The following is a 26,961-nucleotide window of genomic DNA, read 5'->3' as shown; positions in this document are numbered from 1 at the left end:
TGAGGGTATTTCAGCATACCTCAGACATAGTATATACCCTGAGAGTTCTTAAAGGATATATAAGATATAGAATGTCCTCTGAGGGGTCTTACAGAATATTATATAGGACACAGTACTCACCCTCAGGGTTCCTACAACATACAATAGAAGTCTGTACTCTGAGGGTATTTCAGCATACCTCAGACATAGTATATACCCTGAGAGTTCTTACAGGATATATAAGATATAGTATGCCCTCTGAGGGGTTTTACAGAATATTATATCAGACATAGTACTCTCCCTGAAGATTCCTACAACATATAAAAGACACAGTGTATACTCTGAGGGCTTCTCCAACATACATCGGATGGAGTATGCAGTCTGAGGGTTTTTACAATATATATCAGACATTGTATGTACCCTGAGAGATCTTATGTGATATTTCAGATATAGCATGTAGTCTGGGGTTTTGTGGAATATTTCAGACTGGGTATTTAAAGCCAATATCAGATATAGCGTGTGCTCCGAGGGTTCTTAGACCATATAACCGAGATAGTGTTCACTAGCAGGTTCCTTACAACATATAGCAGACATAGTATGTACTTAAAGGGTTCTTACAGTATATGTAACAGACACAGCATGTAGTCTGTGGGTTCTTAAAGGCCCAACATAGCATATACTCTGAAGTTCTTACAGGATATATCAGACATAGAGTGTTCTCTGAGGGTGCTTACCACATACACCAGATGTAGTATGTACTCTGAGGGCATTTACAACGTCTATGAGACATAGTATGTTCTCTGGGGGTCCAAAAAGACATATAGCACATAGTATGTACTGTGACGGTTCTTACCTGCACATGACCTCGTGGGTAAGTAATACCCTACACATTTCTGGATTCTTGTTCTGCCCCTCGTAGGTAATGGGCTGTGAAAGTGTAAGTAAAAAAAAACAGGTTAAAATGTGCAATTATATACTGTATACATTAATAATTAAACAGCTCAGACATAGAAAATGGAACTTGATACATGGCATTATGATGATGAAGAAGCTTCTCTGGGAAGTGGTAAGGAACGATTTTGATGTAAACCACCACTCCCTCAACACCCTTATATGAGTTGACCATGACCACTACCACGATTTGTCCGTACGCTGGCTTGTCATTATATCACCTCTCTCTCGCTCCAAAATACTAGTACTGAAGTTCGAAAATAAGGTGACGTAATAGTCATGTGGGGTCATAAGGGAGCACAAATGCCCTTAATGGTGCTGAGTGACAAAAGTGGCTTTTAATTGGTTTACAGGACATAGTTTCCATTCAGTACTAGCACAAATATTTGCAGAAACTATGGCAAGGTGTGATAGTAGCAACACACTTCAAAGTAATTATTGGAAAACGTTCTGGGAGCCTTTTGCAGACAAAGAAGACCCCTTGAATGACCAGTGGCCCCAATGTCTTCTCCTGTCATTCTCCAATTTCTAATACCACCCACTAAATGTAGATGAAATGGTAGCTTGTTGCACCCCTTCAGCCATTTTCACCATCAATACCGGTCTGATCAGTACCGGTAACATGGTCGCGCCAGTGGGCAGGTCACTGGAGTGGTCAGTTGATGCATTTTTGTTTAAGTTGTGACATGCATCTGATTAAGGATCTTGCATAAATGCAAGGAGGTGTGAGGTGACATTGACTCAATCAGGGTTCGTAAATGTCAACTACTCATTCGTGAGGGTCTCAAGGCGATGGGGGGGCGGCTCTTTTGAGTGCTGGGGTCACCCAAAAAGTTAGGTCTTGTGGTCCTTCCTGGACTGGGGCAATATGGGAGATTGCCAGAGGTGGAGGGAAAGGGTGATAGGCTGCGATCGACGTGCTCTGGACTGGCACCACTGGAAGACTGCTGATGGAGGCGTGACCAGTGGTATAATGCAGACCCCTGCAGCCCCAGCAATGCAGGGAGTCTCTCACGATTCAGGGGGCTCATTCAACCTCAGGACCATGAATATCTGTGAAATGGGAGATCCAGTGGCCCCACAACACATTCTCCAAAGGAGCCTCGTCATTTCTTGGTATACAACTGGCATGACACATTAATCCATATATAAGTTTCAAGTTGATCCATTCTTTTATAAATCAGCCATGCATTACTATTAAATCCTGTGTTTGTGGCATTATTATGGGAAGGGCAGAGAGGATATGCACAGAGCTCAAGTTCCCCTAACTGTCCTTGAAATATGAAGTGCACTACAGGACTAAACTCTGATCCTGGTGATCAAGAAGAACCCTCAACCCAGTAAGAAGTCCCACTGAAGAGCGCTCTGTACCTGTTTTGTGACTGAGTCGATAAGCCTGACAAAGAGGTCCTGTTCAGTTCTGACACCTGAGGGAAGCAAAGAGAAGGTGAGACACATTATCAGATTGTAAACTGGAAGAGAGCCCCTTACCCCATATACAAATGCTCCTCCGGTGCAGCCAAGATTCAGTGTTACTGAATGCCAAGGCTACCTACTCTTGACTCCACCCCATGCCTCATTCTTCCACACTTGAGACTTGGTGTCTCCTTATCTCATTCTTGCACGTTCTTTTAATCTCTGATTAATCACTTTGACAGTTTTCCTATCTTTTTCTTCCTCCTTCTTTCTCACTTTACTGAAAACCTAATTCTTGCTCTGGATCAAAATGATGACGGAAAAAAAGTAATGGTCCCCCAAAAAAGTAATGGTCCCCAAAAATGAGTGCCAATGCCCACCACCAGCCACACTGGCAAAAAGTAAATTCTGGTTAGTCCAGTTTATCCTGTCTAATAAGTCTAATCACTCACACTCCGATAAAACACACGCATGAACATGCACTCACCGTTGCTATACAGGAGTTGCAACTTGTAGTGAGTGCCATTATTGGTTTTCTCGTTGGGCTGCTCCTGGGAATGAGAAGAATACATCAGTTTATAGTAAACGTTTCAGGCAGACTATGAGGTTTTTGCAAATGCTCCAAAGCAGATGTCTGTCGGCTCATTTAGGTATCTATGGAATACCTGCAGTCATGGGTCATTTTAGGTCTGGCTTGACACCGCAGAAGTGTGCAGGACCTATTGATAACAATTGTATAAAATATACACAGAGTGGGCTATTGCCCCCATCTGGAGAAGTATCACTGTCTCACGGCATGCTAGTGGTGGTTTGGTGTTTCATTCGGCCTCCAATCGAGTACTTGCAATGGCAAGTACGAGTTACTATTTTACATCTCGAAAGCATCAAAGATTAAAATATGTATTTCATAGATGCATTTTATACTAACAGAATGCAATCTTTTTGTTGTTGTTTTGTTTCCTCACTTCTGCAGACTTTTATAAATGTTTAGCCGGGACACAAAATGCAAGCCAGACCTATTGGCTTTGCCAATTCTTGTGGTTTTTTGTTGGCTAGGTGTCTGATGGATTTAGAGGTTGCACAAAGATCACTTTACAAAACTATAAGGTTTCTGCTTTGTATGTGCTATTGGTATTAGGAAACATTAATAAAAGTGGGTGGAATTGCCTTAATGTAGCAAGCGACAGGCCCGACAGCTACTGACAATGGTGACAAATAATGTGAAAATGGTGTAAACTAATGAGGCCCCTGGTGTATGGCAATCAAGTGCATTTTGTTTGAATCCACATTCTAAAAAATGTGATTGATTGCATTAAATATTGAGGCATGTAAGCTCTTTTACCTTCTTAGGAGTGACTGAGTAGTACTGGTGAGTACATACTAAGCCTTATAACCACCTAGCACTGACTACCCAGGATTTCCAAACAATCACATTCCTTTAAGAACTAAGTACTTGTAAGCACTTGGCCAATGCCATCCCCAAGCAGGTAGTGAGAAGGTCAGGCCTCATCAAACATCTCCAGAGAGTGGGCCCCTGTGAGGTTTGGTTATCGCACCGCCTATAAATGTTAAATGTATGTGCATACTGGCCAACTCTCGTGCTTCTACATACTGAGTGCCAGTGAATGCTAGATATACACCATCTCTCCAAGTACTTAAACATTCGGGAGTACTAAGAGCAATTGTGAAGTCTGTGGGTATTACTATAATTCTCAGAAATTATAATAATAAAAACTATCTTTTTTCAAGCATCAGTACTGATTAAATATCATCCTGGAGGCACTGAGTACTAGCAATGAGATACATTTGTATTGCACGACTACTTAAAAATCATTGCAATTAGTTACATAAAGGGCAGTAAATAAATGTCATCTTACTAGTGAGTACTGGCCAAACCTCGTACCTGTAAGTGTTGATGTTACTCAAGAAGTGGACAAATTGTATACCCCTTAAATACTAGCACATTCTGACCCATGCCGTCCAGGGGTGCCCATCTCAGTGTGCAGTGAGTGAGGGGCGCTGAGGGTACATAGCGTACTGCAGGCCCCATGCAGCCCAGGTGTGCCCCTCGCAGTGTGCGATGAGGGTACATAGCGTCCTGCAGGCCCCATGCAGCCCAGGGGTGCCACTCTCCCTGTGCAGTGAGCGAGGGGCGTTGAGTGTACACAGCGTCCTGCAGGACCCATGCAGCCCAGGGGTGCCCCTCGCAGTGTGCAGTGAGTGGGGGGTGCTGAGGGTACATAGCGTCCTGCAGGCCCCATGCAGCCCAGGGGTGCCCCTCTCCCTGTGCAGTGAGTGAGGGGCGTTGAGTGTACACAGCGTCCTGCAGGACCCATGCAGCCCAGGGGGGCCCCTCTCAGTGTGCAGTGAGCGAGGGGCACTGAGGGTACACAGCGTCCTGCAGGCCCCACGCAGCCCAGGGGTGCCCCTCTCGGTGTGCAGTGAGCGAGGGGCGCCGAGGGTACCTAGCGTCCTTCAGGCCCCAGTGCAGTCCTGGGGTGCCCCTCGCAGTGTGCAGTGAGTGGGGGCGTTAAGTGTACACAGCGTCCTGCAGGCCCCACGCAGTCCAGGGGTGCCCCTCACAGTGTGCAGTGAGCGGGGGGCGTTGAGAGTACACAGCTTCCTGCAGGCCCCATGCAGCCCAGGGCACGGTGCCCCCTCGGTGTGCAGTGAGTGGGGGCGCTGAGGGTACCTAGCGTCCTTCAGGCCCCAGTGCTGGCCTGTGGCGTCTGTGGCGCAGAGCGGTTGACAGCAGGCCTCACTGCCGCGCGAGATACACGAGGCGGTGGCCAGAGGAGGCCACGCCCCTCCACGCCTACGCCAGCGGCGCGCGCTCACCTTGTCATTCTCCACGAAGTCGACGAAGGACGTCCTCTCGATCTCCACGGGCTGCCCCTGGCGGTCGTACAGGGCGAGCACGAAGTGGAAGAAGTTGGATTTCCTGAGGTTGGAGGGGGGCTGCTTCTCAAAGTGAGCTCTGGAGAGGGCCACTCCGCTGTGGAAGGCAGAGACAGGCAGTGAGCACAAAGAGGGAACAGAGCAGGTGAAGACACGGCAGAGGACCGACAGAAGAGAGAGAAAGAGTGCCGAATGAAAACACAACAGGCATACAGAACGAGTACAAAGTAAGCATTTCGAGGGAACACAGGCAGCAAGCACAGTTGGAGTGGGCACAGGGGACAGACAGTAATCAGCAAAGGACACATAGAGAGTTGTCACATGGTATTTTTAAATCCACAAAAGAGCACACCTGAAAGAGGAAAGACACAGTGCGGAGCATAGAAAGGGAGTACAGCCACCACATCGGGTGTGCGGAGAGCACTGCCAAAGTACAAACACAAAGCGAGCACGGAGCACCGGGTACACGCATGCGCAGAGAGAGGCGGTCTAGTCACTTTGAGGGTGAGTTAGAGCACTGAGAGTGAGCACAGCCCTGCTGAGAGTGTGCACAGAGTACAGAGTGAATACACAGCAGAGAGTGTGAAGCCCTATAGCTGGGTGTGGGGCATAGGCAATGTCCACATCTTTGCTGAGAGTGACAACAGAGTACAAAGAGTGAGTGTAGAGCATAAACAGGAAGAAGAGCTAACCCCAGAGAGAGAACGAGTGAGAGTCTAGCCCGGGGGAGGAGGCACAGAGGGGTGAGGCATTGTTGCCCCACTCACTGTGAGTTACACCCATCTCTCTCACTCACTCACTAATCCACTCACTCTCTCTATTTCTCTCTCTAGATATATAGCTCTCTGTCGCGGAATCAGGGCCCAGAGAACTCATCCGGGGTTCGACAGAGATGCAAGTTTCGAAGCTCGAGAGAGAGAGAGATTGGGTTCTGTCAGAGGATGGCCTTCAGGAGGAAGAAACAAGGATCTGACAAAGTGAGAAGAAGCAAGAGCAAAGCTAGAGTCGAACCGTGAGAGCGGATTCAGGGCCCGACACAGCTCACCCCAGAGCCCAACTGAGACAGCGGGCTGAAGGACAGCAAGGGAGGAAGAGGAGAGATTGAACTTGGTGTCTGACTGAGGGAAACTAGGGCCTGTCAGAGAGAGGAGAACCAAGGCCTAAAGAGGGAGCAGAACTGCAGCAGTCAGAGCGAGAGAGTAGAGACACAAAGACCTGACACACAGAGAGTGAGTGGAACGGGGCCCAAGAGAGAAGAACCCGAGCGGGACTGACAGAGAAAACAGGGCCCGACAAAGAGAGAGAGTGGAAATAGGCACTGAGGGGAGATCAGGAGTAGACAGACAGATGTGGAAGGAAGGTTTGTCAGAAAGAGAGGAGCCAGAGACTGCCGAAGAGGGGAACGTCAGGCCCTGTCAGAGCAAGAGGGAGAACTGAGACTTAGAGAAAATGGACGGGGTCCTGGAAGAGGGGGTGACAGTGGTCTGGTGTGGAGTGAGAGATCGGAACAGGGCTTGACAAGGAAGAGGCAGCAGGGCCTGTCAGGGACAAGGACAGAGGCCGACTGAAAGAAGGCCCCAGGGCCTGACAGGGACAGGAGAACAGAGGCAAGACAGAGCTAGAAACAGGAAGCAGGACCTGACAGGGAGAGAGGCGTGAGGGATTGACAGGTTAAGAGACAGGGCCTCACAGAGATAGTCCAAATAAAAGGGGAGGGGTTAAGACATGTCAAGGCCAGCCCGGGGATGGGGCCGAAGGGGCCAGAGAGCGAGAGAGTGGATCACGGGCCTGGAAGAGAGGGAGAAGCAGAAGGTAGGCCCTGGTGGGGGAGAGAATCAAAGGATTGATGAAGGGCCTGTGCCTCATACTGAGGACTCAGTAGAGAGCCGGGTACCGGGGTCTAACAAAGGGGCACCAAGAACGTTATAGACACGTGGAAAGTACATTACAGGATGGGGGCCAGGGCCTGTCAGACAGAGAAGTTGACCTGAGTCTGACACGGGTAAAAATGGGCCAGGTAAAAAGAGAGAGGGGAACAGAGCCTGCGTTGAACCGAACAACGAGGCCAACAGAAATAAAGACGGTGGCCGGACAGGGACAGAAAGGAGACCAGGGTCAAAGGGAACACTCCCTGCCAGAGAATGGTACATGGGTCTGGTATATATAGAGGGGACCCAAGGCTTCCCTGGGAAAGAAGAAACAGCACTGGCAGACACGTGGGCAGAGAGCTGACAGGAGATACTGGTCTGGCTGTTCCAGGAAGAAAGAGGGGAAGACATGCCAGCAGAGGCTGAGAATCAGAGACCAGAACCTGACAGGGAAGGAGGTGTCAGAGACTGACAAAAAGTTAGAGGCCTCCCAAAGAGTAGCTCGCGTGGCTGACAGACAGTGCGAAACTGGACCGGAAGAGGCAACATCGGTTGGCCGATAGCGGCAAGATGGGCAGATAGAGAGAGTGCAGGGCTCCGACAGAGGTCTTACAGACAGCGGGACAGAGTAACTAATGCCCGACAGAGGGAAACATGGATCAATCCGACAGAGAGGCGGAGGAAGCACCTGACAGAGTAGGGAACAGGAAAGAGATCCTTCCAGCGACAGGTAAACAATGCCTTGCAAGAAAGATGTCAGCCGTAGAAGGAGAGATGCGCCAAAGCAGAGGAAGGAGAGATGAAAAAATAGGAGATGGAGGCCTGGCAGAGAGATGCGACTGACGTGACAGAGAGAGAAAGGGACGAGAGAGAGAGAGGGAGAGGGGGAGAAAGAGAGAGAGAGGGGAAGCGAGACCCAGAGAGAGAGGGAGAGAGAGACAGAAAGAGAGACCCAGAGAGAGAGAGAGAGAGCGAGAGAAGGAGAGGGCGTGAGAGAGAAAGAGAGACCCAGAGAGAGAGAGAGAGCGAGAGAGAGAGAGAGAGAGCGAGAGAGAGAGAGAGCCTGGGGCCTGATAGAGAGGTATGACCAGGCCCTACCAGGAGAAACAAGCCCCCCTCAGTGTAAGGAAGAGGGCAGTGATCCTGCCGGGGCAGATTCCAAGGATTGGCTCTAAGAGGTGAATAAGGGCCTGCGAGAGTCGGAGCCAGGGATGACGAGGGAGAAGACCCAAGAACGGACACCGAGAAACCGAAACACACCAACAACTGACAACACGCAAGAGGACGAAAAGGTGTCAAGAAAGTTAGCTTTAGGTGAGTAATGACAAACAGTGAGGTGATATGTATTTTAGAAGACATAAAGTTCAAAAAAGTTTTAAAATAGTAACATTCTGCCTAAGGATACTGTACACATCGTGGACGTGTACATGACACAAATATCAAAGATAAGTATACTTAACCCATGACCTACAATCAGGTAAATCATGCGTCCTTCATACATGTACATCACACACCCTACATTCCTGCATCACACACTCTACAGACATGTGCCTGGCACATCCTACAGACGTACACCTCACCCATCCTACAAACAAGTGTATGGCACAATATAAAGACGTGTACATCACACCTACAAACGTACACAACAACTCAGTACAAAGGATTAGAAGTTGGAAAGCATGTCTGCCTATCTGCATACGTGTCTCGAGACGTCGACATGTACAGGGCACACACCAGAAACACATCTGTACATCCATATCTATACATCTAAATTAAAGTATATACATAAACGTAGCTGAGCGTGCTTGGGAAATTGTTCGAGACTGAATTTTCTCAGACACCGTTTTACAGTATAATGTGAATGTGTTCGTTCGACGTCATATAAAGTAACTTTGTGGCGTGGGTACCAGTTCGATAATGTATGCATCTGGAATGCAGCGTCCTACAAAGAGCGCAGGAAAAGGCCTTTCACAGAGTTAAAAAGGCGGCGTCGCCGGTGACCTTCCTCCGTTTTTATTTTGTTTCATTTTGCTAAGAAAGCTTTTAAACATTAGGACGCCCGGGCCGTAAGCGCTGTCATTTTTCTATCAATTAAACCTTCAGAGAGAAGGGCATTAACAGCCACAGCCTGCCTCGGAGTAATTTACTGTCACTTCGGTTCGGAGCAACTTGACTTGAGGCGCTGCATCTGTGCACCCCATCTGTGCGCTCGGAAACACTGCCTCTGTCTGCGGGGGTCCCTGCCTCCGGGAGAGCACATCCCCGAGATGCACGATGGATGGTCGGATGGACGGAGGGAGGAATGGATGGATGGATGGACGGACGGACAGATGGATGGATGCTATGCATGGGTGGATGGATTTTATGCACTACATTTAACTGTAAACAAAGGGGCAGTGATCCGTGCCACAATCTGTGCTCTCAGAAATACGCTTCTTGTCGGTGGCTGGGGGCGTTCTGCCACCTCTGCTAAGTAGACCCCAGCAGTGATGTACCTCCGACAGAGCATAGACTTGTTGCACAGGCTATATAACGCTTTCAATGCACTAAAATGCATTATAGGTGCAAGTCATCTGACAACTCTCAAACACTCTCTCTACCCGCCCGTGCTAAGTAAGCTACGGTTACAATCCATCGACAAAAGACAGGTAACTGTATGGCCTTGCTATGCATGGGAGATAGATAGATAGATAGATAGATAGATAGATAGATAGATAGATAGATAGATAGATAGATAGATAGATAGATAGATAGATAGATAGATAGATAGATAGATAGATAGATAGATAGATAGATAGATAGATAGATTGATTGATTGATTGATTGATTGAGGGACCTCAAAGCTAGGGAACCACACGTACATTGAGGGATGGATATGCCTGGGAGTACGTGCTATATACTATATGTACGTAAATGCATGGGGTCTCCACTCCCTATCCGTAAACTTACTAATATAAACTCTATCTCTTGCAGCGATGGTGGGAGGTGACACATGGCCTTTGCGTTGGACAACTAAGCTGCGAGTACACATTTGTTTTATATAATGTATATATATTTAAAAACAGAGCTATCAGCCGGTACACAAAGTCTGTACACGTCTAGGCATTATCGCCGCCTGTCTACAGCAAGGCCAAAATGTCTGTTCGGTACACATCAGAGTGATTCCCAACATTTGAAAGAATTACATATACACACTTCGTATGTAGATCAGTACGACCGTAAATGTATTACTTCCAAATAGGTACATGTAGCGAATAAATACGGCCCTAAACAGGGTCATCTGTGAGAGTGCTAAACGTTTCCTTTTAAATACGCTCCCCTGCCTACAGACCTCCACAAAACTTTATATGTGACCGTTATGAAATAAATACACGTGTATCCAAACACCTCCCCGAAGTGCTAAATATTCTTTCCAAACACCCACCAGAAGGGAGGGTTTCGTTAGCGTGCACGCGCGTGCGTCTACGTGATAGGTGTACCCCTGAATCATTCTGTCTGGGCGCCCCGCTGCATGAGTACCTGATGGACCCCGAAAGGTGCATGCACGAGGACGTGTGCACTGAGACTATGGCATGTGTGTCCGTGCACCCCTGAAGCTGGGCGCTGACAGAGAACTCAAGAGCCTGGCAGAGCATTAAAAGAAAGCTACTGTGCTCGATACACCTCTGCAGACACGCGCACGCCGGGTCACAAACTGTGACAAAGGTCACACGGCGCCTCAGTGATGTTTAGAGGAAGAGCCGCCGCCCCTTCCTGACAGGCTGAGCCGAGATCACCTGTGAATGTTGTCACCGAGCGGAACTTAGGAATCCGTCACATGCGCACGAGCGCCGTTTATTTACCCGAGCTTTGCACGTGGGAGCCCGCGCGCCTCTGCGCGAGCGCATCTGTACCTGCGTGCGCATTTTGGAAGCACGCACACAAATAATGATATATTATGTTTGTACAAGCCCATGTCTGACAAGAAAAGTAAAACAACTTTTCTGACGAAAGGTTTGTGTATTTATTGATTGCTTTTTACACACACACACACACACACCATGGCAGTGAAAATAAATATGGCCCAATAGCACGATTATTTAGATGAAGAGTACTAATAAACGCATATTCATTAGTGTGTTGCAGAGGGCACACTGTATACTGCCTCAAACATTGCATATTACAATTAATGCACAACGGGGGGAAATCTCCTAATGATTGCAAGGCATCCTCAGTCTTTTTGTAAAGTAAAATAATATAGAATTATAGCGCTTAAGTCATATATTAAATGAGCAGAATTTAATATGCTATTTATTACCATTATTGAGGAAGGAATGAGCGTCACGACCCCTTAAGCCTTTCGTTTATTTTAGCCCCTCCCCACATTCAGCAATAATCACTGGTAATAAGTAGCATCTTACACTCCTCATATCTATGTGTGTATTCACGCACACAATATAAGTGTGCTCGTGTGTGTATATATATAAATCTGTATATATATATACATATATATAGAGAGAGATGTACACAATATAAGTGTATATACCATATATATTATATTATATATATATATATATATATATATATATATATATATATATATATTCTCATTAAAAAGTGGACATTTTGCATTTTGAGACAGTATTTTCACTGATGTAAACTTAAAGTGCATTTGTGTAAGTACAATAAAATACGTGTGTTTCTGTTTTACGCCCCCTGTCTTTCTATATATGTCTGTGTGTGTGTTTGAGTACATTTATTCTTGTACTCTCTAGATATCTCTGGATCAACCCCACTAGATTTGAGACTAACAATTTGTAGAAAGACCGGGGCATTCTTTTTATGATTGATTTCGAGCCCCTTTAACTCGAACTCGGCAAATACATCTTTAACGGTAATTTACAAAAGTGGCGTCAGCGAGGCGCCGCTTGAAAAATAACACCTCGACACTGATTGAACGAGCCGCCCTATATTTAAATAGAATAATATTATACGAATGATCGGGACATTTAAAGGATCGCGCGGCTGGGCTTGTTTTTAAATCTCATGTCGGGTTTGTAAAACGCTCCGACAAACGCACAACTCCGGGGAAGACTTTGAGACAGTCACCGGCTGCTTAGAGAATGCTTAGATTTTTATTTTTATAGTTAGACAATAAATGTATTTATTCGATTGAAAACAAAAGTCGACACATTCTAAATAATATACTAGTTGTATAATTTGTTAAAAAACGTGTCTTTGAACTTTAAAGGAAACAGCTTGAGGGGTAACTGTAAGCCTATAGGCAGACAACATTTATGAATGAATTAATGAATGGATACGTGAAAATCACGGAAATAGACAAATGACACACAAGAAACGCCTCAGTCGCTTCCGTGTTCTACAGACAGGACTTGTGTTTATATTTACATTAAAATTCCGCAAAGTGAAGGGCTGTCGCCGACCGCGTACAATATTTACAGATCGTATGATCGTGAACAGATACCTGTGTCACCAGCCGGTGACGCCAGGCTGTGTTTGGACCCGCACGCCCCTTGCACACGTGGGCTTTGTGTCCAAGGACCTAAGCAGGGACACCTGACCGTGGCCTGTCATTTCTCCCCGGCTGTCCTCGCTTAACGGGGCACGGATCCGAGCGCCGAGTCCCGTGACACACGCAGAGCGCCTAACTTGTGAAGTTTCTTATTGTAGGGTGGCATGTCACAGGAAACCCAGGGTTGTTACTGACTGTCGCTCATCGTGGCAGACACTTCCATCAAATCAGCTGATTGCGGTTAGGGAGGATTCATGCACTACAGCAGCAAGAGAAATGGAACGACACGGTTTGTTATTCTACTGGCACTTGTGTAGCGCCCATTCAGCGGCATGCATGGCCTCGTGGTGCTATATTGCTCTTTCTGTATCACTCAGTCCATCCTTCTATGTATGTGGTCACTGCTGTGCTAAAAAGCTAGATATCGATCTATCTGAGGGATATGTTTGCACCAGGATAGCATTGTGCATTTCACACACGTGTATATTGTGTGTTTCTACATCACACATGCATATATGGCTTCTTTGTATCATACTGTTTACATACAGAATTTTGGTTTTCATTAACTGAAATAAATAATGTTGACCCCTTTGACTGTTTACATGCAAAGACTAAAAACGGAAGTTCTATGAAACACTGACGAAAACTTTACTTGTAAAACTTTTTTGCCGTTTTCTTCCTTGCACAAATGTCAGAAAACGGCTTCTGAAAACATAAATTCCTGTACACAACAACTTACAGCGGCGCTAGTGCCAATTCTGCGTCGTGTGTATAGGGCCGGGGCTCTATAGAACTCCTAAATGCGTGCAGAGGTGGTGAATGTACATTGTCTCTATAAGCAAACCCCTTGGGTTCAAGATATCAGTGCCGCACTTTCTACCAGCTCTTGTAACACGTGACTCCTCGGCTCGCCAGGTTTCTAAAGTTTGACCCGTGCTGTGGGTAGACTGTGCAGCTAAAGGCCGGGATTTCACGAGTGCGTGTAATGAGAGGGTTTGTGAGTTTAATCAGTAAGTACAGTTATACTTTGGGAGCACCCAGTAAAACAAGACGCGCAATTTGAGTCGCACTGGTCGCTTTTGCGTATTGCTGCTCGGCGCCCTGTTCTCTTGTTAGAACAGAGTTTAACGGAATCTACGGAAAAAAGTTACTTTTTGGATTCTGCTTAAAGTTCCAGCTCCTGAAACTGCTAGCAGGTAGAAATATTAATTTCCTTTTACGGCTGTGGGATTTTTTTGTACATCACTGACAAAAGTGTAGGATTGTACATAAAGCGCATTGACGTCCTTCAAACCGCTACCCTGCCCAGAACCCCAAATTATTGCTTCGACCTTCTACGCTGGTGGAGTGTGCGAGTTAAAAATATGTCGGATTCTCATTTCTTTAGGGAATTGTGGCCTTTAGAATGGGTAGGTGTGAGATATCCGCTTCACAAAACTGTGATCCTGCGCACCTCACATGTATCGCCGTGCCCCAGCTTTTTTGACTGACAAAACGACGAGCCACTAAATCTCGCTTGTTCAGAATGACACCCTACTGATTCGGAGTTTCATTTTGAGAGTCTGAGATCGAACAGTTCTGCCAATCTGTGGGGTGCCTTAATATTTATAGGCGGTATACCCCCTGCGCAGAGTGTTCTGCCTGCCACATACTAAGGACCGGGAGGGACAGTTCACCCCCAGGCACACTTCTGTAGACTCTAGAACCCGCTGCTCCTCACTGTGTCCCCGCCCCCCTCCTTCCACACCAACACCTGATAAACTGTTCCTCACTGTGGCGCACTGCACACAACATTAGAGGCCCAGAAGCCCTCTCGGCAACAGAACCATACAAAAACAGAGCATAGGCACACGGCGGTAGACAATCTCCCTAAAGCACACGGATGTGGCGTAAGGGCCAGAGCTGCCAACCGTGAAGTTGGGAAACCTGGGCAAGTCTCGGCGCCTCGGCTCAATATCCTATGATTCTGGGCAAATCACTTAATCTCCCCATGCCTTCCAAAAGTGAATTTGTCCATTTGTAATGTATTTGTTACTCATGTAAAGCGCTCCACTACCTTCGGGTCGAGTTCGCGCTATATAAAACTGCAAAACAAGACAAAAAACAACCAGCCAGCCAGAATACCCCGTCGAGCAAGAGCTCACTGCACCGGTGGATAGTGCACGCACAGCTATGAGGGCTCAGTGCACCCCAGTACTGCCCGTGGGGTGGAATGGTCCCACCACACACACAGCGCTGGGAGTGGGCAATGTCTAGAAACACACCGAGTCAGTCTACGCCCCCCCCCCCCCCCCGTATACAGCCCCAGGGTGGCAGGAACAGCCCACTGCACTCCCACTGAATCAATGCATAAGGCGTACATCAGTACACGGAGCTGTGGTGGTCAAAACCCCCGGCACACTGGGGCACTGCACTACATACAGCACTTCGACGGACACCTTTAGGCGCACCGAGTACTGCGCCCCGCACAGAACTGGAACGAGGACTCCTAGAAGCAACAGGACACTGCAACAATCCACACAACACTGAGGCCACATTCCTGCAGACACTGCAACTCACACACAACTGCAGTGGCACACAGAGACATTGCAACCCACACAGGACTGAGAGGTCACATCCCCGCAGACACTGTAACTCGCACAGAACTGGGAGTGTGAACCCGAGACACACAGAGACGCTGCAACCCACACAGAAGAGAGACGCCCACCCTAAGGCACCCCAAGAGACTGCAACCCACACAGCAGGGGGGCACATCCCCGCAGACACTGCAACTGGCACCGAACTGGGACCCATGGTACACCGACACAATGCAACCCGCAACGCACTGAGAGGTCACATCCAGCAGACAACTCACACACAGGGACGTCCACCCCAGGCAACCGAAACACTGCACCCCAGTCAGCAGCCCATGGAGTCCTTTTACCCGGACAGGCTGCAACTCAAACAGAATAGAGATGGCGACCCTCACACACACATAGACACTGAAACCCACAGGGCCCTGAGATGTCACATCCCTGCAGACAACTCACACAGAACTGCGACCACTGCCCTACATGCAACCCACACATGGCCCTGAGGGGTCACATCCCTGCAGACACTGCAACCCACACAGCCCTGAGAGGTCTCATCCCCACACACACAGCAACCCACACAGCCCTGAGAGGTCACATCCCCACACACACCGCAACCCACACAGCTCTGAGAGGTCACATCCCCACACACACTGCAACCCACAGAGCCCTGAGAGGTCACATCCCTTCAGACACCAACTTACACAGAACTGCGACCACTACCTCTAGATGCACCGAGACACTGCACCCACACAGCCCTGAAAGGTCACATCCCACACACACTGCAACCCACACAGCCTTGAGAGGTCACATCCCCACACACACTGCAACCCACACAGCCCTGAGAGGTCACATCCCCATACACACTGCAACCCACACAGCCCTGAGAGGTCACATCCCCGAAGACACTGCAACCCACACAGCCCTGAGACATATCTCTAGGTGCAGGGAGACACTGCAACCCATAGGTCCATGAGAGGTCACATCCCCGAAGACACTACAACCCACACATAACTGGGGCGATGACTCCTAGACACACAGAGACACTGCACCCCACACAGCTCTGAGAGGTCACATCCCCGCAGGCACTGCAACCCACAAAGAACTGAGTCCACTACCCCTAGATGCACCGAGACACTGCAACTCCCACAGAACTGGGGCGATGACTCCTAGACACACAGAGACACTGCACCTCACACAGCTCTGAGAGGTCACATCCCCGCAGGCACTGCAGCCCACACAGAACTGAGTCCAGTACCCCTAGATGCACCGAGGCACTGCAACTCCCACAGAACTGGGTCGATGACTCCTAGACACACAGAGACACAGCACCCCATACAGCACAAAAAGGCCACATCCTCGCAGAAACTGCAACTCACACAGCACGGGAGCAGTGACCCCTGGACACGCTGAGGTCACATTCACGCGGACACAACACTCCAAACAGCACTGGGAGTTATTATCCGCTGATACTGCACGCCTCACAGTACAGGGGCGGTCATCCTTAGACACACAGAGACACAGCACCCACACACAGCACTGAGGTCACAGCACCACGGACACTACTCTCCACAAAGCACTGAGGTCACATCCCTGCAGACACAGCTTCCCACACAGCACTGGAACGGCGGTCGCATCCTCAAACACACTGAAACCAAGGGCGAAGCTGGCACCTGTGCAGCTGGAGCAGTGCCACCGTGGCCCAGGGATGGCTACATGCTGCCACAAACCTGCGGCATGGGGACATTTTCCTTGCTTGCACGAGGGTTTATGACACACTTGCTACGCCAGTGATTGAGACACTGCACTCGCAGACAATGCATCCACCCCACACACTGCACGGGGGAGGGGGGTCACCCCCCCCCCCCCAAAACTGATGGCTCCGTCCCACCATTGCTCCAGCACAGAGAACTGGCCGTGCGGAGATGCCTTTCTGACAAGTGAACAGCTCCGGCCCTTTTGTTCCCAGACTTGGTACCATCTGCCTCTCCGCCAGCAGCCCTGAGAGGAATGACCGCACCCCCTCCCATCCCAGAGGCCCTGGCCGCTCACCAAGCACTGCCAGGAGTGGGGCTCGCTGGAGCCCGAGCGGGTGAGCTGAGCCTCTGCCGTTTCCCCAGAAGCAATCCAAACACGGGAGAAGTTTGCCCTGATGCTGACAGTCCTAAAAACTACACGCCAATCTGCAGGAACCCAGCCTTCGTGGCGCTGGATCCTGCAACTGGGCATGGGCAATACACCTCTCCTCCTACGATTCCTTCCTCGCCTCTCCGAGACCCAAACACCTCTCTTTTCGACTATATAAAGAGGGCGTCCGAGCGTTTTTAGGTTCAAAACACTCAAACATGGCACCCAAAACTATAGATCTAGTGATACCCATGTGACTGCTAATACCAGGGAGGGTCACCTGCAGCCAAACACGGATTCTAATCCCGGCTTCCCCGCTTTACCAAATTATGTGATCCTCTGCTAATCGCTTTCTGTCGCTGCGAAACAGTTCCACTATATGTCACATAGGGAGCGCTTCGGAGTATTCAAAACTACAGAATATGTCCCTTTAACAAGGACTGGGGTACTATGTGCTCGTATGTGATTGGATGGATGGATAACTTAATTTGATGACATTTCCAGTAGTGCATGTCCCTTGAACGCAAACAGACTGGACATAATAGGGGTCATGTGAGCATAACCTTCCATCTGGCAATAAAAGGTGGTCCTAGAACGCCCCACTCATTTCCAAACATTCATCGGAGCGGGGGGCACGTATACGTCGCGTGCACCGAACCGACCTCCATCACATTCAGCCAACGGCATGCATTACTCTTCCCAGAAGAGTGACACCCGCTGCTTACCTCTGTGCGGCTACGATGCCATCCACCACCCCCACGTTCCGGACCCAGGAGCGGACTGAATCCATCTCAGCCGACAGGGGCTTCTCTTTCAGAAGGGGTCCTCTTCCCAGAGTGTCCTGGATCCCAAACATTTATGTAAAAAACAAGCCTAACAAAAAAAATCCACCAAAACAGTCTCCCTAAAAAAGTGGGTAAAAAGCACGAAAATCACATAGGCAAAAAGTCACCCCTAAAAAACTAATTCAAAACAGAAACGACCGGAGTGAGCAATTGTGTGAGTCGCGATGCGTGGCGGGTTGTGACTTCCTTGCTCGGCTGGGCTGGTGTTGTGCTCTGGGTGGTGTTTTGATGCCTTGTTGTGTAGTGGAGAAGGAGACGTGGAGTCCTTGTATGCTGTGGGGGTCTGTAGTCCCTGCTGTCCGGGGGGTGGGGGCGTTATTCTCCTGCTGTGGGTGTCTTCATCCTTGCAGACAGGGTCCTGCTCTGTGCGCTGCAGCTGTGGGTAGGAGCCCCTTCGAGCAGGCTGTCTTGTTGCAGGCGCTGTAGCTGCTTGCACTGGACTCTGGGGCGCCGGGAAGCCAGCTATTCCCCATGAATGAGCTGCAGCCAGGAGGGGGCGCGGCCAAGGCCATATTAGGAGCGCCTCATTTGCATGCCGTTGAGGGAGCTGTCTTGATAGGGAGGGGAGGGGCCACGCCGGGAGTTCTTCTTTAGCATGCAGGAGGCAGGGCATTCCTGATAGGCATATCGAGCGCCCCCCAAATGCATGCGGGATAGAAAATAGTGTTGATAGGCAGGGGGCGGGGATACAGACACACGAACAGCGTCTCATCAGCGCGAGCTCGTGGAAACAAGCATCAAGGGGGCGTGTTGCATCCATCTACAAGTACCAGCGGGCAGGGCGGCCAAGCGTTGAAGTGTGTGTTTTTGTGATCGACATAGACAGAGGACGTCAGCTCCCCACCGCATTGTAAGAGTCCTTCTTGGATTGATCTGTATTCCAAAGAGGGTGCATAGGAACGTGGTTTTGCCATTTGGACATTTGTTGTATATGTTTTAAAGTAAACAATGTGATATCACTGATCCTGAAAGATTAATTAGAAAGTAGTAGTAAACAAATATGTATTATCTTTTTTAGTACAAAAACGTTAAGAGTGGTCCCGATATTCAAATCAATTATGTAACACTTATACACACCAAAGAAAAAAAAAACAGCAGGGGAATCTACTACCCTGTCAATGTTTAACATTTCGCACTTACCCAAAACAGTAATGTGGATTTTCCTAGTAATATATAAAGGAAAGTCTTAATTTTATTAAAGACATGGAGGCGAATATTATGCTTTCTAATCCTGCTTTATTTGAATAGCAGCAGTCAAGATAAAAGAACAACTGCAAGTCCAGCGAAGCTAAGCAGAAGATAGCCAATGGGATGAAAAAAGTAACACATACAGTAACCAATGGAATGACAGCTCTATGTATAATACCTAACTTGACTACGAACAGTTCTATTTTCTTGTGCTGGAGGTCAAAGATAAATATTAAACAAAGGTAAAATATAAAAAACAATAGAAATGGCTAAAGAAAAAGCAAACACATCTTGGTGAAAGTCCACAAGGGCAGGCGTCATCATAAGAGAGGAGGATAAAAAATCGAAACGCAGAGGATTGAATAAAGCTGAAGACGAGCAGTCGGGAGATCCATGAAAAGATGCTGGAGCTTTATGTGGAAGTAATTGTTTGAGCTGAAGTGGCTGTTAGGATAGGAAATAGAGAACAAATGCTCCTCTCACTCACACATACAAAGCCTTCCACAATGCTGGACCAGCAGCCGTGGCCCATTCAGGTCGGAGCAGGGATTTCGACAGACAACGACGAGGGAAAATTAATTATTTATTTAATTTTCCCTCATCGTCGACTGTCGAAATACCCTCTCCCAGCCACACCGCTCGTAAGTGCACGGGCCGCAGCTGTGGACCAGCATATCTGAACCACCGCCTTGCATTTTACGTCATGCCAGACACCTCCATTCCGCCTAGCTGGCCCTTACCTCCGTCCCTCAGATCCACAAGACAAGAACTGGCGGAAGATCCTTCTCCTACCTAGCCGCCAAGACCAGGAACACCCTGCCCCTCCACCTCAGGCAATCCCCGTCGCTGACTCAATTCAGCAAGGATCTCAAGATCTGGCTCTTCGACTGAACCCAGACGAATCAGCAGCCCCCCTCTCCCTAAGCGCCTTGAGACCCCTTATGGGTGAGTGGCTGCGCTATACAAGCCACTGATTGATTGATTGATTGAGAGCATGTTGAGGTGGGGAAAAACTCACCTCCAAGTCTTTAAGAAAATTGAGACATTCCTTCATAAATTATTAGGAAAATCTACATTTTATGGCAAGACCTGAGGCTCCTATTATGCTTGTTTAAAGCATATTAATGACTATAGAAGAAGCAGTTTTACAATAGAATGGAAAGTGCGAAAAACAATCATTAAACCAATTAGCTGATCTCAGAATATCCTCCAGACGAGAGCCAGCCCAAAAAGCTTTGGCAACCATGGCTCCTCGTGCTGAATGTGCACCATAAGAGGAAGTATCAACCCCTAAAGAGACATAACCAATGTTCCCCCTAATTTTTTTCCTCTGTGTGCGGAAGTCTGAGGTCTCTGTGCACAGCAGCCAAGGCTGTGTGCACAAAGAAACTGCCATATATGAATAGTTACCTGGGGTTCTAGTTTGAACCAAACAGGAATGTGCTCACGTTTATTTATAAGCTGTAATTACACTAAATAGGTTTATAAACCTGCATTGTGTGTTAAACCTTCTGTGATGAAGCTTTTCCCTGGCATTATTACTTCACAAGTGGTAGAGCTGGGCGAGCTCAGAAATACAAAGGATGGAATGAGCCAGACACGATCCTTTAGAAGAGCCCACATGAAATGATACACTAAGTGACCTGCAAAAAATATGATAGACTCTTTCTAATTAAAAATAGGTTATTTCTCTAAAATGTGCATTCAATAACAGTACAATAGATGATAGCACTGAAAAACGAGGGTGACAGACTTTGACAACCTCATAAGGAATGGGCAGCAGACTGCGACAACCCTAAAACTTGACATCCAACTTTGACATTACACCGAAGACGGGGCATCAGATTGTAAACCCTTGAGACATTCTTCAGATGGAAACTCTTGACGCCAGAGAGACTGCAATCGCCCCAGGTTCCTGAGACCATACCATGATAAAAGATCATGTGGTCTATCACAAATGTGCTTTCCCACCATCAGTGTGTAGGGGGAGTGTTTGAATCTGTGTTCCTGATCAAACGTACATGTGTGGAGGAGTTGGAAAGACGTGCACACAGTTCGTAGGCCTTAGGGGAACCTACAGACACTATGTGGGTACTATTCCCTGTAGTGTCAGTTGAGGGAGTCCTTATAGTTTTGCACATGTACAGCTGTGCTTTAAGTAGACTTAAATTAGTGAGGGATCTCTAAAAGGGGCATGGTCAAAAAAGTATAACTAAGAATCCTTTCAGAGGTGCATGGCAGAAAACATGTAAATCAGAATCATGTGTGTCACACAGCGGCCAACCTAACCAATATTCTGGTGCATTTCAGAGTTTTCTGTTACTACAGCGACTGTAATTCTGCTACAGCAAATTATGCGAGTTACACCCTCTCCTACAATTTACTTGGTTCATTGGGCCCCATTGCCACTGCACCTGCTGCATGAATGGTAGAAACACCGCTGGGACTAGAAGCAGCTCATGCACAGTACAGGATAATAGTTAACAGGTGCACAAAAAGAAAATGGTACAATTAGTGCTGTGCACATGCATAGCTTCCATTGGAGCAGCAGGTGCAGTGACCCCAAGCCATGTATGTCTGAGTGGCCCACTGAACAATGATGATTGCTGCTTTTCACAGATCAAGCAGCAGCCAAGGGGCCCATTTTATTCCTTGGACTAGGTCCCATGCCATACTTGCTATACCACTGGTGCTGTACATCACAGTAAATTCCTCAGGCATTCTAAGATAATGTCAGCGACAAAATTAACAATATGTCTAACAATCTTTCAATACAAACTGGTACAACTGTGATGGGAAGAGGGAAAGAAACAGTATGCCTGTCTCTCCAGTGCTTCCTAAGCAACGTAGAAATTATACACAGCGAGTTAAAAACAAAGGGGCCGATTCACAGAACTAACTTAAGACAAAATCCTAAACTTACTACTTTTGGTATTCACAGAAGTTAGGATTTTGTCTTAAGTTTGTCTTAAGACAAACTTAAGACAGACTTAAGACAGTCTTAAGACAGACTTAAGACAGTCTTAAGACAGACTTAAGACAAACTTAAGACAGACTTAAGACAGACTTAAGACAGACTTAAGACTGACTTAAGACAAACTTAAGACAAAATCCTAACTTAAGTCTGTCTTAAGTCTGTCTTAAGTCTGTCTTAAGTTTGTCTTAAGTCTGTCTTAAGACTGTCTTAAGACTGTCTTAAGACTGTCTTAAGTCTGTCTTAAGTTTGTCTTAAGACAAACTTAAGACAAAATCCTAACTTCTGTGAATACCAAAGGTAGTAAGTTTAGGATTTTGTCTTAAGTTTGTTCTGTGAATCGGGCCCAAAGTGTTACTAGTAGAGGTAAAAAAGAAGAGACAAATTGATACCTATTTGGTGACTGATTTGTACAAAGTGAAAACAGAAACACAGAGATTAATCCCAGCTTTCCCACTCAACTAAATTGAGAGACCTTAGCCCATTATTTTATTTCAACATTTTCTTCATTATTTCATAAGAAAGTACCTTCAAATACATGAGTTCAGAATACCTGTATAGACACATCTCGTTTTTATTTTAATAGACTATAATGTTGTTCTATCTATAAGTATGTGGTCCACATACACGGTGCACTTTACATTTACATGGCAACTCACTTCCCCCATAGTTGCAGTCAGCATTGTTAGGAGGGCAGGGTACGAATGGTTCTAAGTTCATTTTTAAAACCTCTCCCCTTTAATAAGCGCCTCTCAGTGCAGTGATATGAAGTGACCTATTAATAGCAAAGTATCCGCATGTTAGAGAATGGTGCTTTTTGAATTTGATGAGACTTTATCATATTTTATCTGACGCTTGATGCATGATTTACTGGTGAACATTGCAGCGCGCAGCTCCCACAAGAGCTTAAAAAAATAAAACATTAGACAGCTGGACCTGTGCATTGATGCAGGGAGAGTGAATAGGCTGATCTTTACCTTTTTTATTATCACGCCAAGTCGTGGAATGGGTTGCCCAAAAACAGCAGAAATCGTCTCTGCTGCATCAACTGCCATCCCGTAAACGCGAACAATGCCTAGCACACAGACTTTTAAAAAGCATTCTAACCAAGACTTTGCAAGATGTAAAACATCCCTGTTCAAAGAAACAAGTGCTTCTATCTTGAGCACATACTTAGGTAATGACAAGCGCCATGACGAAACAATGCCAATTAGTAAAACTAGGCCCTTCCGTAAAAAGTTCATTCTTTAAAGGTGCCGTTGCTGCCTGTATACTCATGTATCCCCGGTGTTATCTTCAAAACGAATGCAGCAAGTGGTAAGTGGCGCTGCCACTTGCTTCGCATGCAGCGCCACACTCTGTCTTGGAAGAGGAATGTTAAACTGCTGCTCTCATCTTCCATGGTGGTCTGCTTTTCCACGTGAAATTGCCGCTGCTGCCTGTGCTTTTTCATTATGCAAGTGACCATGCTGATCATGTTTTTGGACAACAGCCGCTGCAAATGGTCTACGTGTGAATTGTGTGCACTTCACAATCGAGACTGTGCACTCTGGAAAGATTGGGTGTGCGCGCACGCAGGCACGTGTCCTACAGGGAACACTGGACATAACCCACTTAACCCAGCGGGAAAGAGTAGGGAAAGAAAAAGGTTTGTGGGGTTTCCTGAAGGAAAAGAGGAGTTGGGTATCACAGGAAGATCTAGATCAAGTGCATGATCACAAGGGAGGAGGGAGCACACTGCTTCTCACCCCAGCACAGTTCTCCCCAGTGCATCCTGGTAAATGCAGTATGCTTACCTTCAAAGTTGCTGTAGTGCTATTATCTCTAGACACATGTTTCTGGGTTCAGCCCTTCATCAGTAGAGAGCAAAAGTAATGTAGAACGGAGAAAAGTCATCAGGGGTTGCTGAAATTGTGCCCAAGTCCTCAGAGGTCACAGTACCACTCCACAGGCACACAGGTGCATCCCAGGAGAGCTTGTCAGATCCTTGGGTCAAGGGAGCCTTTCAAACACAAGGGGGGAGGGAGCACACTTCTTCTCACCCCAGCACAGTTCTCTCCATTGCATCCTGGTAGATGTGGTACGCTTACTTTCAAAGTTTCTGTAGTTCTTCACCAAAGTTGGTACAGGTAGTGCTGTTATCTTTATACACATGTTGTTTGGGTTCAGCCCTTCATCAGTAGAGAGCAAAAGTAACGTAGAACTGAGAAAAGTCCTCAGGGGTTGCTGAAATGGTGCCCAAGTCTTCACAGGTCACAGTACCACTCCAGAGGCATACATACTGATGAAGGGCTAAACCAAGGAGGTAGGATGGAAAGGAAGGTAGAAGGATAGGAAAATCCATGGTCAGTTTCAAGAGAGAAGGAAACCATACAGGAGAGAGCAAAAAGGGAGAAAGGGAGCTACTAGTACAAGAGTTGCCTTTTGGCATTGGACCTGAGACAATAGTCTGTTTACCATGATGAAAGGAGGAACGGCGTAATTCACCAGCTGTGACCAGTCCAGTAAGAAGGTATCTGAGGCTAGCGCCAAAGGATCTGGGCACCAACTGAAGAATAGAGAAAGCTGATGATTAAGTCTGGAGATGAAAAGGTCCCTCTGGAAAGGACCCCACGTTTGAATTAAAGATTTGAAAACTGAGGGATTAAGCTTCCAGTTACTTGAATCTCGAGGAAGCGAGAGTGCCACTCTGCTATTGAATTTAGGGTTACCGGTAAGTATTCGGCACGTAGAAAGATTTTGCTTAGGAGACAAAATTCCCCAAAACCTTTTGCAAGTTCTGTCAAAGGTTTGAATTTTCTTCTACCAAGAGGATTGACGTACCTAATAGCAGAAATGTTGTCCATGTGAAAAAGGATGGAGAAACAAATCTTGTCTTTTGCAAGGCTTTTGATTGCAAAAGATCCTGAAAGCCTTTCTAAACAATTGATGTGCAATCTGGACTTCTCTCGTGACCATGTACCTCCAGTCGAGATTGATCTACAACGGGCGCCACAACCCATAAGGCTTGCATCTGATTCTAATGCAAGATCTGGGGCTCATTGAAAGACTGACCTGCCATTCCAGGTATTTAAATGGTCTATTCACCATTGGAGTTCTAGCTGGGATTCCATATCTAGATTTATTGAGTCTGAATACGCTAGACCTCTGCGTAAATGACAGATCTTTAGTTCTTGCAAGGTGCTATAATGTAGAGGGTCTGGAAATATTGCTTGAATGGACGATGAGGGAAGACTCATAATCCTTGCTAGGGATCTGAGAGAGAAGACAGACTTTTGAAGAGTTTGGATAATTTCTGATTTTATAGGAAGATGGAGAGTGGCGGAAGAAGAATTTATTAAAAAAAACAAAATTCGATTTGTTTTGATGGGATTATCATGGACTTTTCTGTATTGATTAGAAAACCTAGGTCTGAAAGTAGGGATCATGAAGGTTGAATTCGTGACTGAAGAGAAAGAATGGATTGACTGATTAGGAGAATGCCGTCTAGGTATAAGATTAACCTGATGCCTTGAGCTCTGAAGAACGCTACAACTAGTTTAATCAGTTTGGTAAAACACCATGGGGCTGATGAAAGGCCAAAAAGAAGACAGGTGAAATGATAGGTCTGACCCTGCCACTGAAATTGGAGGAACTTTCTGTGATCTGGGAAAATGGGAACAGATTGACATGCATTCTGAAGATCCAGGCGGACCATCCAGTTGTGTTGCTGTAAGTAGTCCCTGAGATGGACAATAGTTTCCATTTTGAAGTGATGGTAAACTACAAATTGGTTGCAATGCTTAAGGTTGATCACAGGTCTCATTTCTTTGCTCTCCTTTTAACACAAAAGAGAGAACCGAAATACCCTGACGAGTTTAGACAAGTTATCTGAATTGCCTGTTTGGTGAGGAGAGATTCTGGGGCATATCACGATGCCGGTGGGACCGCCACCGACAGGCCATCGGTGGCGGTCCCACTGACAGACAGCCCTTCGGGCTGACCGCCACATTAGGATGCAGGCAGTCAGACCCTTATATGTTGGGCGATGGACCACCATCTCCGCCATGATCTACTGATCCAGACAGGGCTGTGGTCGGAATCGTGTACCTGAATGGAGGTGTTGACTGCTCAGGCACCGCTGTCAGGATCACAATGTCCATTTTCCACAGCCTTTTCATGGCACCTACACTGCCATGAAAAGGCTGTCAGAAAGGGACTTTGGGGGCCCCAAGCAGGGCCCACTGGTAAGTGGCCAGGGGGGAACATGTGGTACCCCCCAAACATCCATGTATCGTGTGGCATGCACCACATGGTGCTTGGCACACAGTGCATGGATGTTTGAAAAATGCCTTTTTCTACCACAGCCTGTGCTGCAGCTTTTTCCCGGACTGCAGTACAAGACGCAGTGGAAAAAGACATTTTACCACTGCCTACATGGTGGTCTGATCAAAATGTGGCAGGGGGGACCACCAACTCCTTGTAGCCAAGTCTCAATTCCGATTTGATGGCAGTCGGCTGCTCGTCCCATCCTGCCGTCGTAAGGAGCCCCTCTATTTCCAAGGAAAAAAAGTTGGACATCTCCATGGAAAGTTTTGTAGGAGGAGAAAACTCAATTTGAATAGGGGAAGAGTAAAGCGCTATTGCATAACCT

The 26,961-nt window shown here is 47.1% G+C and overlaps 1 protein-coding gene across 4 annotated transcripts in view; it reads right to left on the bottom strand.

The window, feature by feature from the left end:
- The window catches only part of EBF2 (EBF transcription factor 2), a 191,344-nt gene extending 172,741 nt beyond the window's left edge, over positions 1–18,603 (bottom strand). For 2 of the 4 annotated variants that reach the window (XM_085632771.1, XM_085632772.1), the window contains exons 1-5: positions 18,047–18,603; positions 5,185–5,341; positions 2,834–2,897; positions 2,302–2,357; positions 833–906 (exon numbers count right to left, since the gene is read on the bottom strand). In XM_085632771.1, the coding sequence (XP_085488897.1) occupies positions 833–906; positions 2,302–2,357; positions 2,834–2,897; positions 5,185–5,341; positions 18,047–18,177 (482 nt within the window). In that variant the 5' untranslated portion in view covers positions 18,178–18,603. The remainder of the gene's footprint in view (positions 1–832; positions 907–2,301; positions 2,358–2,833; positions 2,898–5,184; positions 5,342–18,046) is intronic. The other 2 variants (XM_085632769.1, XM_085632770.1) reach the window with 1 other exon arrangement.
- Positions 18,604–26,961: the final 8,358 nt, after the last annotated feature.

The sequence above is a fragment of the Triturus cristatus genome, chromosome 11, assembly GCF_964204655.1.
Source record: "Triturus cristatus chromosome 11, aTriCri1.1, whole genome shotgun sequence".
Classification (NCBI taxonomy): domain Eukaryota; kingdom Metazoa; phylum Chordata; class Amphibia; order Caudata; family Salamandridae; genus Triturus; species Triturus cristatus.
Note: the sequence above shows the minus strand (reverse complement) of the source record. Positions and strands in the feature narration are given on the sequence as shown.